The sequence below is a fragment of the Cucurbita pepo genome, chromosome LG02, assembly GCF_002806865.2.
Source record: "Cucurbita pepo subsp. pepo cultivar mu-cu-16 chromosome LG02, ASM280686v2, whole genome shotgun sequence".
Classification (NCBI taxonomy): Eukaryota; Viridiplantae; Streptophyta; class Magnoliopsida; order Cucurbitales; family Cucurbitaceae; genus Cucurbita; species Cucurbita pepo.
Window position 1 is genome coordinate 3,390,734 of NC_036639.1, and position 12,790 is coordinate 3,403,523.

Here is a 12,790-nt window from a genome sequence, read left to right on the forward strand (position 1 = left end):
ATTTTTCACCGTTTTGAAAAAATTGAATTCTTAGTCAAATTTAAAAAACAAGATAAATTCATAAAAATTACTTTTGGAGTATGGATTATAAGTTTTAATTTTTTTTTTTAAAAAAAAGTAAATAGAAACTTTATATAAAACTTAATTTAGTTAGGTGAGTAATCATAATGGGAGATGGAATAATAATTAAGGGAGTGTTGGGTGTTAGTAGTTGATTTAGTAGGTTTTGATGAACAATAAATATAATTTATTAGCAAATTATGAGTTTTAATATATAGTTTTCCAGCCAAGAAGAATATTCCTTCATTAATACAATCCCAATGGAACATGCAACCATTTTTCTTATTTTTTTTGTTTGTAGGAAAATTCTTAGACCCATATTTTATAAATTTTGTTCAATAATGAAAATAAAGTAAATTTAAAAAATAAATATAAAGTTAAAATGTTAGTTTTCATTAAAAAAAAAAAAAAAAACAGCATAATTAGATTTTTGATATATATGTATTCACAAACTAACCTTTGGAGACTAATTTTAAAATTTATTGAAAATACAATAATGGAAGTATTTGAAAGTAAAATGAAAAGGTGTATTTTAATCAAATACAAAACTTAAAAGCTAAAAAAAGGAATCAGAATACGAAAAAAATATGAAAGCTAAACAATAGTTAATTAAAATTAAGAACTTAAAATTAAAAAAAAAAGACAAGAAATCTATGTAGATACAGGCAACCTAGACAAAATGTTGTGGTTTGTAAGAGAAGCATTACTTAGGCTCCATGTGTGGTCTGAATGAAACAGTATTCTTAAAATGGAAGAAAGGGTCCTTTAATTTTGATGCATTATGGCTGCATGAACTTACATAGTTCAAGCTTCACCCATCCCATTATTATTACTTTTAATTTGCTATCGCAATCTCATGAGACGGATCTCGAGGCAAAGCGAAAAAAAAAAAAAATAGGTAATTAACCCATTTAATACAATTTTTACTTAGTATACATGTCAAATTCATTATATTTGGACATTTATCGTAGAAAATTATTAACCATAACTCAACTTTTTCATACAATGTTTTTCAGTGGCCCGATTAGAGTCTACTCGTGTGGGTTTAAGTTGTGAAGTCTTATGCACATAAATAAATAAATAAATAAATCTCATTTTAGTCTTCTCTGAATATAATAAGAAAAATGAAGAAAAAAAATTCTAAGTGAAAAACAAAAAAATAACAACAATATTCCTTATGAAAAATGACACAAAAATGGCTCGAAGTCGATGATAAAATAGTTATATATATATATATGAAGGGTTCAAAATTTTGTTTTTATTTTTATTTTTATAAATTTAGTGATTTAGTCCATTATTAGTGATTTAGCATGAAAGCAAATACATGAACCCATGTTCCATTCAACAAATAATTAGAAACTTTTAGCCAAGAATCTTTTTCTCTCTGCGCTTTCTTTTTTAAGTATTAACTTACAAATAAAATCAAATTAAATTAGCAACATTACATTAAAAGAAATATCTACAAAACTTAACAAACATGTCGTTCAATCATTTTAATACTCCAATTAGAAGAAAAAATCTTGTTCAACTTAGTGAAAATTTTAAGCATATCACATCCAATATCCTCTACTTTCTTTTTTCCATTAAATAAAAATATTAAGAAATAATAAATCACTATTTTGTTAAAAACATTCTTGCACTAATGTAAGGAGAAATAAGAGAGAGAGAGAGAGAGAGAGAGGGAGAGAAGAAAATAATATTTAAAAAATAATGTAAATATTTAATAAAAATGACATGATTATTTGTATTTTAAATTTTTATACAGATCCTTGGGGCCCTAAAATTGCAACACTTGGAATCAAATCCTAAGGATATGGATTTGCCAAGTATACATTGCAATGCATAATGAATTATGGGTCATTATTCCCCTTTATTTTAAAATATAAAAATAATAGAAAATAATAAAAATAAAGCCTAACAATTACAATTATTTATTTAAAATAAAGAAACAAGACATTTTATAATTTATTTTCTAGTTTTGGAAGCATCTATATGGCTTTTTCCTTCCCACTTGACTCATTGATATGGATTTGATTTTGAAATTATTTATATTTAATTTCTATTTCAATCTGTGATTTGTTTGTCTCCCACTCCACACATTATTTTAATTTATGCTCTATTTATAGAAATCCATTGATTCATTGCATTAAACAATTTATGACCATTAATTTAACTAATTCTCACTTACCCTAACTTATATTTATTATCAAAATAAACATAAACATACCTCAATCAAAATTAAATAAAAATTCAAAATTTCAATAATTCCAATGAAATGAATAGGTAAATAAAACAACAAATCTAGAAATTTAGAAAATTGAAAATTAAGAAAAGTGTTAAAAATTATTTTAAAATATGGTGATTTACAAAAATAGGCCAACCAAAAGTGTGTAATTTAATGATTATCTATTAAATATTTTATTAATATTTAATCCAATAATTAAGGTTATTTCCCTTTATGTATGTTAAAACTTAAAAGCCATGATACGATGCTGCCTATTTTCCTTAACCCACAAACTATGTGTAAGAAGTAATTAAATATTTAGGTAAACCATTGATAATCAAAAGCGTATCCATGTGAGAGTCAAAGTTAGGACCTAGAAGATCAAAAGTCAACATAATCAACGGTAGTCGGCATAGATTTATGTTTTAAGTAAGATTAATATCATGCCTATTAACCTTATCATTTGCTTAGTTTATTTATCTCATATCACTATCTTAACCTATCATATTTTACTACTACACAAACATTTTAGTTCTTATATTTAGGTAATATTTCAATTTAGTCCTTACCATTTAAGAACGCTCGATTACAACCTTCCTATTGATTGATTAAACGTGATAGCATAGTAAATCCACCTAAAAGAAAATTCAAATTTTAACGATATCATAAACATTTAGAAGGATTAGAGACTTACCTCGGTTGAGTGCGTAATTCCACTTTGCCAGCTTAATAAGAATTATGCCACAGCCACGAGTTTACATCACTATCAGTAAATCTAAACAATCACAAACAAAAATGGTATAAATTTTAGAACAATAAGACTTGAATTAAAAAATAATACCGCTGATTAAGAACTAAAACATAAAAATTTGTTCATCAAGCAATCGGATCATTATAAAATGATTATGCACTTGTCCATGGTAGCCCCATGATTGGTAGCCTCCAAGTTTTAAGAGATTGGAGCCAATCAAAACAGTCGGCAACGATTTAATTAATTGCAAGACGAGGTGTGTGGGACCCCACGTAGAGTTGAGTGCCTTCAGCAATGTGTTGCAAACAGAGGTAGAACTTCAGAGGGCATTGACTATTGAACAATTCTTTACTAAAAAAGTCACCGTCCCATTTCAAGGGGGGGCTCTTATTTTAAAAGAAAAGGGATTTAATAAACAAATGGTTGACATCCAAGTTGGAGGGAAGCCCTTATAAATAGGGACTGCCCTTTCCCTTCCAAACCCACCAACATAAACTCTCTCATTCAACTACATCACCTTAAGATCTTAATCCATCTTCTCAACTTCTCTTCCTAAAATACAGTGTTTTTGAATTCTAATGGCAATCCCAGTCATTGATTTCTCAAAGCTTGATGGAGAAGAAAGGGCCAAGACATTGGCTCAGATAGCTAATGGCTGTGAAGAATGGGGATTCTTTCAGGTAGTTCGCACAAACTTATTAGTTATTCTATTCATTGAGTAACGGTTTTTCAAGAGGTAGCTATTTGAATTTATCTTTTTAACGGAGATATAATGTCTTAACCAGTTGAGTGAGTTATACTCAAGTTGGTCAATGTTTTCATGCAAGAGCGCTAATTAAATGTTCTATAATATTGTGGACTAAAATATATGTTACCTGAATTTCAGCTGGTGAACCATGGGATTCCAGAAAAGCTCCTGGAGAGGGTGAAGAAGGTTTGTTCAGAGTGCTACAAGCTGGAAAGAGAAGAGAATTTCAAGAGTTCAAAACCTGTGAAGCTCCTGAATGATTTGCTGGAACGCAAGAGCGGCGAGAAGCTGGAAAATCTTGATTGGGAAGATGTCTTCCTTCTCCATGATAACAACGAATGGCCCTCCAACATTCCTGGATTCAAGTAAGCATGCACCTACACTTCAAACTTTATGCTTTTTCGTGAAAATATATCATGCAATCAATTTTTCTTACAAACAGAGAGTAGGTTTTGAAAGCAACTCACGAATATTGTGGCAGGGAAACCATGGCAGAGTATAGATCGGAGCTGAAGAAGCTAGCTGCAAAGGTGATGGCAGTGATGGATGAGAACTTGGGTTTACCTGAGGGATACATAAAGGCTGCCTGCAATGGTGGCGATGGGCTGGACAAGGCGTTCTTTGGAACCAAAGTCAGTCACTACCCACCATGCCCACACCCGGAGTTGGTGAACGGCCTCCGTGCGCATACCGATGCTGGTGGTGTCATCTTGCTCTTCCAGGATGACGAGGTGGGAGGCCTTCAAATCCTGAAAGATGGGCAGTGGATAGATGTCCAGCCATTGCCGAACTCCATAGTCATCAACACAGGTGATCAGATTGAGGTCCTGAGCAATGGAAGATACAAGAGTGTTTGGCACCGGGTTCTGCCCTCCCCAAATGGGAATAGGAGATCCCTTGCTTCGTTTTACAACCCATCAATGGAAGCCATCATAGCTCCGGCACCAAAGCTGGTGAATAAAGCAAACCAGGAGGTGGAAAAAGGATATCCCAAGTTTGTGTTTGGAGACTACATGTCGGTTTATGCTGAGCAGAAGTTCCTTCCAAAGGAACCAAGGTTTCAAGCTGTCAGGGCAATGCGAGGGACATGAATCTAAGGACTGTTGGACTTCACTCTCTTGATGGCCTTTCATTCAAGGGTTTTCATGTAGTAGTGACAATATTTGAATAATGCAACTGTTTCTTTCTACACCCCATTCCCCCACCACACACACACACACACACAAAAGGGGAACCATTCTCCCTTTGGGTGTGTGTGTTTGCTTTAGTAATTGCTGTTGTTTCTCCATATATTGTTGTATGCTGTGTAAGGTGTCCGAAGGACCAATATTTAATATTGTTTTCAATATTATATTTCGTACTAAAAAGAGTGAATAGTTTTTGTTATTTGTTAAATGCATATAATATATAAATTAAAGATATAAATGTCAAATTGAGCCTATAATCTTAAATCCAAAGATCAGAGTTCAAATTCCCTCCCTACATAAATAAATAAATAGACATATATACATACACTATGTATTTATCTGATGAATTCATGTAATTACCGAGTTCATGAAACTACATTTTAAGAAACTTTTTTATTTTTTTTAAAACCCAAAAATGAATATACCTTGATTTCTAAAAACAAAATCTAGAAAATATGTGTTTTTTTTAATCATCGAAACAGTGCAGGACTTTTTTTGCCCAAGATATTTTTTGGAGGCAGTTTTTCCACTAATCTTGTTTACTTTCTTGATGACTAATTTTTTAAACGCACATTGCGTCTTATTAAATTAATCAAACCTATTTTCTTGACATTTAATTCTCTAGCGTACCAACACGCGTATTTTATATCTTCGCATATTTAAGTCTTATATCAATCTCTAATCAAACCTTCACAGTGCGGCTCATAGTCCTACCACCATCTTTTAAGGCTTTACGTATTTTACAAGGGTAGATGTAGGTTTAAGTCATGCTACTCCAGGTTCGAACTCTGTCTATAAGTATTTGCATTCCCGACAAATCCTCTTCATAACCCACAACCTACAAACATTGAACTGTTCACAGGCTGGAACTAATAGCCAAGTATGTTTGTTCCTAGTATCAATTTCAACTTCAATGATGATTCTAAAATCTTATGAGTTGTAATCTATTCAGTTCTTCCAAAATCTTGTCGTCAGAGAGGGATGCAATTTTCAAACATTCATCACACATAATTGCAATAGAGGTATAAATGACAAAGAAAACACATGCACACACCTGAGACTCGGTTTGTGTTTCACTAAAACCATAATATATGCCTGCGCTCCCATCTCCAGTATTAGGATTCTAACGTCTTCTTTTCTTTCAGCTCTGAGATTATACAAAATAAAAGTCTCATTAACTGAGTTACAAAGGAAAAACTGAACTGTGTTTGTAATTATTCGTCCAAGAGGGATATCAGTATAGCTTTATAGGGTTGAGTTTTTTAGTGAAATGATGTTTTAACCAATATTTTCAAGGAAATATTTTCTTAAGAAAGATGAAACTTATTATAGAGAAATAATGAAAAATCAAATAGTTATCGAACGGAGTATAAAAGTTTTCATAATGCCAAAATCACGTAAAGGGTACAGTATTGATTGATATCAAGTTTGAAAAATAGTCTACTGCTTTTTATTTGCAAGCTAGCTTTAAGAAAAGCATTCGGGATGATTTGAATTTTGCAAATGAAATGACTACTCAAAGAAAGTATAATCTTTATTGTTCTAGGAAACAATTCACCAGACCAATGACGGAACAATCACGCGGGAAAATCTGGTACCTTAAAGGATTAACCCAAGTGCAAAAGAAATCAAATATTTAAACATAAAAGGCATTGATCCCAATAAAAGGATACACTTTTGGTGAAGCAAGTCTTTCCAGGTGACTTCCGATCATGAATCTTAAAAAAGAAAGTGGAACAGAACGATCCGAGAGAACAATATATTGAAATGAAGTAATGGAATTAAAGCTCTATCCATATTTTACCTTGTCTGCTCCAACAAGTTCTCAATTGCAGCAGCAACATCAGGAACATGTAAAGTTACTACAGAAGATTTTGATGTCGTTTCTCTTGTGGTCCTCAACAATCTCCCCTCCCCCTTTTGATTTATCCATTCAACAATTTCAGCTGTCTAGGAGAGAATTCAAATATGATCGTCAGAATATATATCATCAATAAAATGAATAAATTTGTCAAAGCCATAGTTTCATATGCTAAAAGGAATGGTACCCTTTTCATATGCTAAATGACATTGGAATTATCTTAAACTTTTCTAAATCGATCTGTTAACAGGATGGGAGTATACTTGAGATACAATGAGGTCAAAGGAACTGATTTAGAATTATATACACTCCGAAGACTTACTTTCAAAGTTATGGAGCTGGAACTGTTGAACAAAATACAGCTTTCTGCGAGATATCAATAGCTATTCTCACTTACGTACTATGTTACATCAATTATGTAGAATGCAGAAGATTTTGAAGATTATATTCATAATTGCCTCGTGTTAAGATAACAACTGTGCTGCATAATGATTGTTATATAATGCTTTTGGTATAATAAAATCCCTTCCTCATAAATCCTTCTAGTAATAGTCAAGGCTCTGACATCATCAGTATTTCCCATATCATCGCTTCTATTCTAGGCCCTGGATTGCTGTAGAGTTTCAAATAATTAGGAATCTTAATGGTTATAGAAGTGCAGCTATTTCACGGAGTTGCCTTTGCATTTGAAACAAAATTAATGTTTCAACTATCACTAATCCTTTCCCTTTCCCACCTCCACTCCCCACCTCAAAACCATTATCTTACAAAATCTGTCTTTCCATCCATTCTCTTTCTTATTTTAAACTATAATTGTGAGAAATTTAGAAATTTGTATAAATATTTGGAGGATCTTTACACAGATAAAAAAAAAACAAAATACACATATACATCACGCAATAAAAAGGTAAATTCAAGCATCACAACCTTATATTTTGCAGCCAAGACATTCTTCACGACGATGAAGGTGAATCTAGAGATGCTTTTGTATGCAATACTCCTCCCATTGCAGTAACTAACTTCCCTAACTAAACCTGCAAATTTGTATTATAATTTAGAAACAAACTTCTATAAAAAGGGGGGAAATAGGAACATTAGCAACGTAGCTTTTCATCCGCCTGAAAACCGGATGCCAGAATTTTCACACCATCCATAGCAAGGTAACAAGTAAAATCCTGTTGAGGAAGCGGTCTGTACTCTTCTGCACATGAAAGCACGCACTGAGGACCCTCCCAATAGCAGAAATTCAATTCTATAGCAATAAATTGCAATGCGATATGAGCACCAGGTCCCAAGCGACGGACTGAAATGATAATTTCAAACAACTAGGCATGCCAATTCGAAATGCAAGCGGACAATGAAGACATATTGCATGGTCACCGGGCTACTATTTATGTTCATTAAGAAAGCTATAACAGTAATTCAGTAAGTATCGCATTGAACAAATAATCGAGACCTCCAATTTCCTACAAGTCTCACTCGTCTGTCAAAAAACTGCACTCCGGTCCTATCCCCGCAGAAGAAGGAGAAGAACAGATCGAAACTACAAATTAAAACCTACAAGAACCATACCTAAAAAATTGCACACCTTCGCGCAAAGATCCTCGAACTTTTCCTGCAAACCAGAATCAAAAACCAAAAAACCATAGCCAATACGAAGAAGAATGAGAAATCAAACACAAAACCGATGAAACATTTCATACATGATCGACAGAGAGATAACATCATAATCATTACCCCCGTTTCGAGAAGGATCGCAACAGATGAAGACGTCAGCCCCATTCTGCTTCAGAGCATCAAATATCTCTTGAGAAACAAGATTGCAGGACACGAACACGCTGCCTCCGGCGAAGGGCTTCGAATTCAGCATCTCCGCCGTTGCTTCGTCAACTTTCTCCCTCGATCGAACATGGACGAGAGAGAGAGGAACGGAATTTGGAGTGTCTTTGGAAATGAAACGAAGAGAAAGCGGACTGTGTAAATGGCGGGAAGGGTTTCCGCGTAAATTTTCTTACTACTAAAATTAAATTAGGTTAAATTATAAATAATGTTTTTTAAATTATATTAATGNCTATTGTTTTTTTCTTTCTTTTTTTCTTCTTTCTTTTTTTTTTTTTTACTTTAAAAATATCATTTTTCTATATATGTTTTTTTTATATGATTTATATATAATTTTTGTTTAATTCAAACCATAGAGTTCCTACCTTTAGTTGGGCCTTGTGGGCGTGACGTAATAAATATGATTTATATATAATTTGACATTAATATTGTATCATTTTAATTAATTATATCACTTTAATTAATATTGTTTTATAAGAAAGATTAAATAATTTAGAAAATTAAAGTAAAATATTTAAAACAATAATAAAATTTACGCATTTATTTTCTGAGCGTGCCGTAGAGTAATTGACTTTCTTTTACTACTGTAAAAAAAAATCAACCGTTCCTCACGTAGGCAATTATTTTATTGAGGTAAATTTCATTATTGTCGTGTTTTTTTACGTGTAGACATGAACCACATGTAGCCCTAAATTCTAGGCCTTGTATTGTACTTTATATTTGTATTATTATTATTTTTTCCTTGCCTATTAAGCTTTAGGTTCGGTAGACGGAATCTTTCTTGAAAAAAAGTATTAGAGAGGTAGGGTCGATGTTAATGGTCGAAAGAAAAGAAAAAAAAAGATGCTTTCATGAAGATTTTGTACGTCGGAGGATCGAGAATCTTTTTGGACATCAAATGCTAGGTAAATAAGAACGAAATGAAGTCTATTATTGAGAAAACGGGCGATCTCGTATTGCTTGTTAAGAGAGGAGAAGCTTTTGAACTATTTTTTTTTTTCAATTTAATAGTGAGCGAGAGATGAAAGCAGTCGGGAATGAGACCCAACCCTCGAAAAAGGAAAGAAAAGCTTATGGAAAATGTTAATTTAAAAAAAAAAAAAAACCCTTGAATTGTAATTAATTTGAACATTCAAAATTAATAAACGGGTCTTAAAGAATACATAAATAAATGACAATTTTACCCTTAAGGAACGAAAAAACTCGAGAAAATCTAAATATCAAAAAGGGGTTAAAAGAAACAATTTGAACATTCAAAGTTAAGAAAAGGGTCTAAAAGAACAAGTAACAAAATGACAATTTTACCCCTAAAGAACCAAATAACCCAAGAAAATCTAAACGGATTTAGATAGATATCAAAAAGGGGTTGAAAAAACGGGTTATAGTTGGTTCGGTCGTTCCAATTTAGTTCTTATATTAATGAATTATAATTAATTTGAACGTTTAAAATTAAAAAACGGGTCTCAAAGAACAAGTAACGAAATGACAATATACCCCTAAAAAACCAAATAATCGAAGAAAATCTAAACCCCATTTAGATAGATATCGAAAAGGGGTTGAAAAAACGGGTTATAGTTCGTTCGGTCGTTCAAATTTAGTTCATATACTATTGAATTATAATTAATTTAAACATTCAAAATTAAGAAACGGGCCTCAAAGAACAAGTAACGAAATGACAATTTTACCCCTAAAGAACAAAACAACCCAAGAAAACGTACACCCCCATTTACATAGATATCAAAAAGGGGTTGAAGAAACAGCCCCACGGGTCAAGTATTCAACTTTAGTTCCTATACTAATGAATTATAATTAATTTGAACATTCAAAATTAATAAACGGGTTTCAAAGAACAAGTAACGAAATGACAATTTTACCCCTAAAGAACAAAACAACTCAAGAAAACCTACACCCCCATTTACATAGATATCAAAAAGAGGTTGAAGAAACGACTCACACGTCGATCGTTCAAATTTAATTCCTATACTAATGAATTATAATTAATATGAACGTCAAAATTAAAAAACAGGTCTCGAAAAACAACTAAGGAAATGACAATTTTACCCCTAAAAGAAACCCCCATACAAAGAATTGAAGCTTATTGATTAGATTGAGTGTGATTTGAGATTTCTCCCTTTCAAAAACCCAGTTTTCACAGTGCTTCCTCTTCCCATTTTGGGTTAACAAAAACCCTTTTCATTCTTTGATTTGATGCTTTAGATTTTAAACCCTAAACCCTAAATCCTTCTCCTCCTCTCTATGCTTGACACGTGTCCTTTTAGGTCATCCTTTTACTTCCTTTTCCTTTTCTTCCCAAATACTACCTAATAACCCTAGTTTTTATCCCTTCTACCTTTCTAATTTCTTATAAATTTTTATAATTAATTACTCATGTTTAAGTGATTCCGTTACGTTAAATTAATAAAAATATCTATAAATTTTGTATTTGGTCTCAAAAATACGTCGTAACTTTCAAATATTTCTGTAATATCCTTAAACTTTAATGAAAAATGTTGGTTGACGTACTCTTGAACGTTCAAAAGAGCTTAACAAGTAACTTTATCGTTGGTTTTGGATGAAAAACGTTCGTACTTTATTTCAAAGGTGTTTAAAAAATATTTTTACGTTTGGTTTTGGATGAAACGTTAGTACATCAGACAACACAAACGTATCATTGTTCTAACATATCGTTAAACTAAAAAGATTAACGTTTGTCAACTCGAGCATAGTTCAATAGATAAAACACATATTAACTTCTTCGAGACCGAGAGTTTGTAATGTTGCATTTATCATAACAAAAAAAGTTAAAACTTCAAATCTATGCTCGCTCCAACATATCACTAAACTAAAAAGAAACATTTTTCAACTCGGGTATAGTTCAATAGATAAATAACTTATGAAGCTAAAAAGAAACATTTATCAACTCAAGCATAGTTCAATAGATAAAGCATTTATTAAGCTACTCGAGCATAGTACAATAGATAAAGCACTTAATAAGGTAAAAAGAAACATTTGTCAACTCGAGCATAGTTCAATAGATAAAACACTTATCAAACTAAAAAGAAACATTTGTCAACTCGAGCATAGTTCAATAGACAAAACACTTATCAAACTAAGAAACATTTGTCAACTCGAGCATAGTTCAATAGACAAAACACTTATCAAACTAAAAAGAAACATTTGTCAACTTGAGCATAGTTCAATAGACAAAACACTTATTTAGCTAAAAAGAGACATTCGTCAACTCGAGCATAGTTCAATAGACAAAACATTTATCAAACTACAAAGAAACGTTTATCAACTCAAGCATAGTTCAATAGATAAAACACCCATTAACTTCTCCAAAACCGAGAGCTCATCCTCTCAATCTCACATTCATCGAAGAAAAAAAAAAGTCAAAAGTTCAAATCAACATCTGGACGTACACCGTTCTAAAGTCAAATAACAATTGGTTTGGTTATTGATTGGAAGTAATAAAGGTGAGAGAAATGCATGAACCCAATGGTTAACAAGAAGACCAAACATGACCCACAAAACAACAAAGAGTCAAATAAACAATAAAAACCACATAATTTTACAGTTGAGTTGAGCTTATCACAACCCATAAACAAGCCCTCCATTTCTATGTGGCTTAGAAAGTTGATAAGCTTCCAAACCCAATATAGAAACCTCTTCTATTCCTTCTCTCCTTTTAAACCCTCTTCAATGGCTGCCTTTCCCCATTGCCTTCATCAAAATTCCTTGGCTCAAAAACAGAAAAACACAAACAAATGGGGAGAGGGAAGATCGAGATCAAGCGGATTGAAAACTCAAGNAAAACGGGTTATAGTTCGTTCGGTCGTTCAAATTTAGTTCATATACTATTGAATTATAATTAATTTAAACATTCAAAATTAAGAAACGGGCCTCAAAGAACAAGTAACGAAATGACAATTTTACCCCTAAAGAACAAAACAACCCAAGAAAACGTACACCCCCATTTACATAGATATCAAAAAGGGGTTGAAGAAACAGCCCCACGGGTCAAGTATTCAACTTTAGTTCCTATACTAATGAATTATAATTAATTTGAACATTCAAAATTAATAAACGGGTTTCAAAGAACAAGTAACGAAATGACAAT

General features: G+C 32.2%; 1 protein-coding gene and 2 long non-coding RNA genes across 6 annotated transcripts; 1 reads left to right on the forward strand and 2 right to left on the reverse strand.

The window, feature by feature from the left end:
* Positions 1-2,384: 2,384 nt before the first annotated feature.
* Positions 2,385-4,390, reverse strand: LOC111787899. The gene is made up of 4 exons (XR_002814048.1): positions 4,251-4,390; positions 4,025-4,138; positions 3,911-3,951; positions 2,385-3,059 (listed from the first exon to the last, which is right to left on the reverse strand). It is a non-coding gene; the product is annotated as an uncharacterized LOC111787899 (long non-coding RNA).
* Positions 3,444-4,912, forward strand: LOC111787897 (1-aminocyclopropane-1-carboxylate oxidase 5-like). Its single transcript, XM_023667991.1, has 3 exons — positions 3,444-3,715; positions 3,922-4,148; positions 4,265-4,912. The coding sequence occupies exons 1-3, from the start codon at positions 3,614-3,616 to the stop codon at positions 4,872-4,874; spliced, it is 939 nt and encodes a 312-aa protein (XP_023523759.1). The 5' UTR covers positions 3,444-3,613; the 3' UTR covers positions 4,875-4,912.
* Positions 4,913-4,924: 12 nt separating this feature from the next.
* Positions 4,925-8,832, reverse strand: LOC111787898. 4 transcript variants are annotated; one of them, XR_002814045.1, is made up of 6 exons: positions 8,569-8,832; positions 8,404-8,446; positions 7,759-8,032; positions 6,775-6,920; positions 6,025-6,117; positions 4,925-5,085 (listed from the first exon to the last, which is right to left on the reverse strand). It is a non-coding gene; the product is annotated as an uncharacterized LOC111787898 (long non-coding RNA). The 4 variants fall into 4 exon arrangements; XR_002814043.1 differs by having other exon boundaries at positions 5,000-5,085; positions 7,759-8,083; XR_002814046.1 differs by having other exon boundaries at positions 5,000-5,085; positions 7,759-8,134.
* Between the last annotated feature and the right edge of the window lie 3,958 nt (positions 8,833-12,790).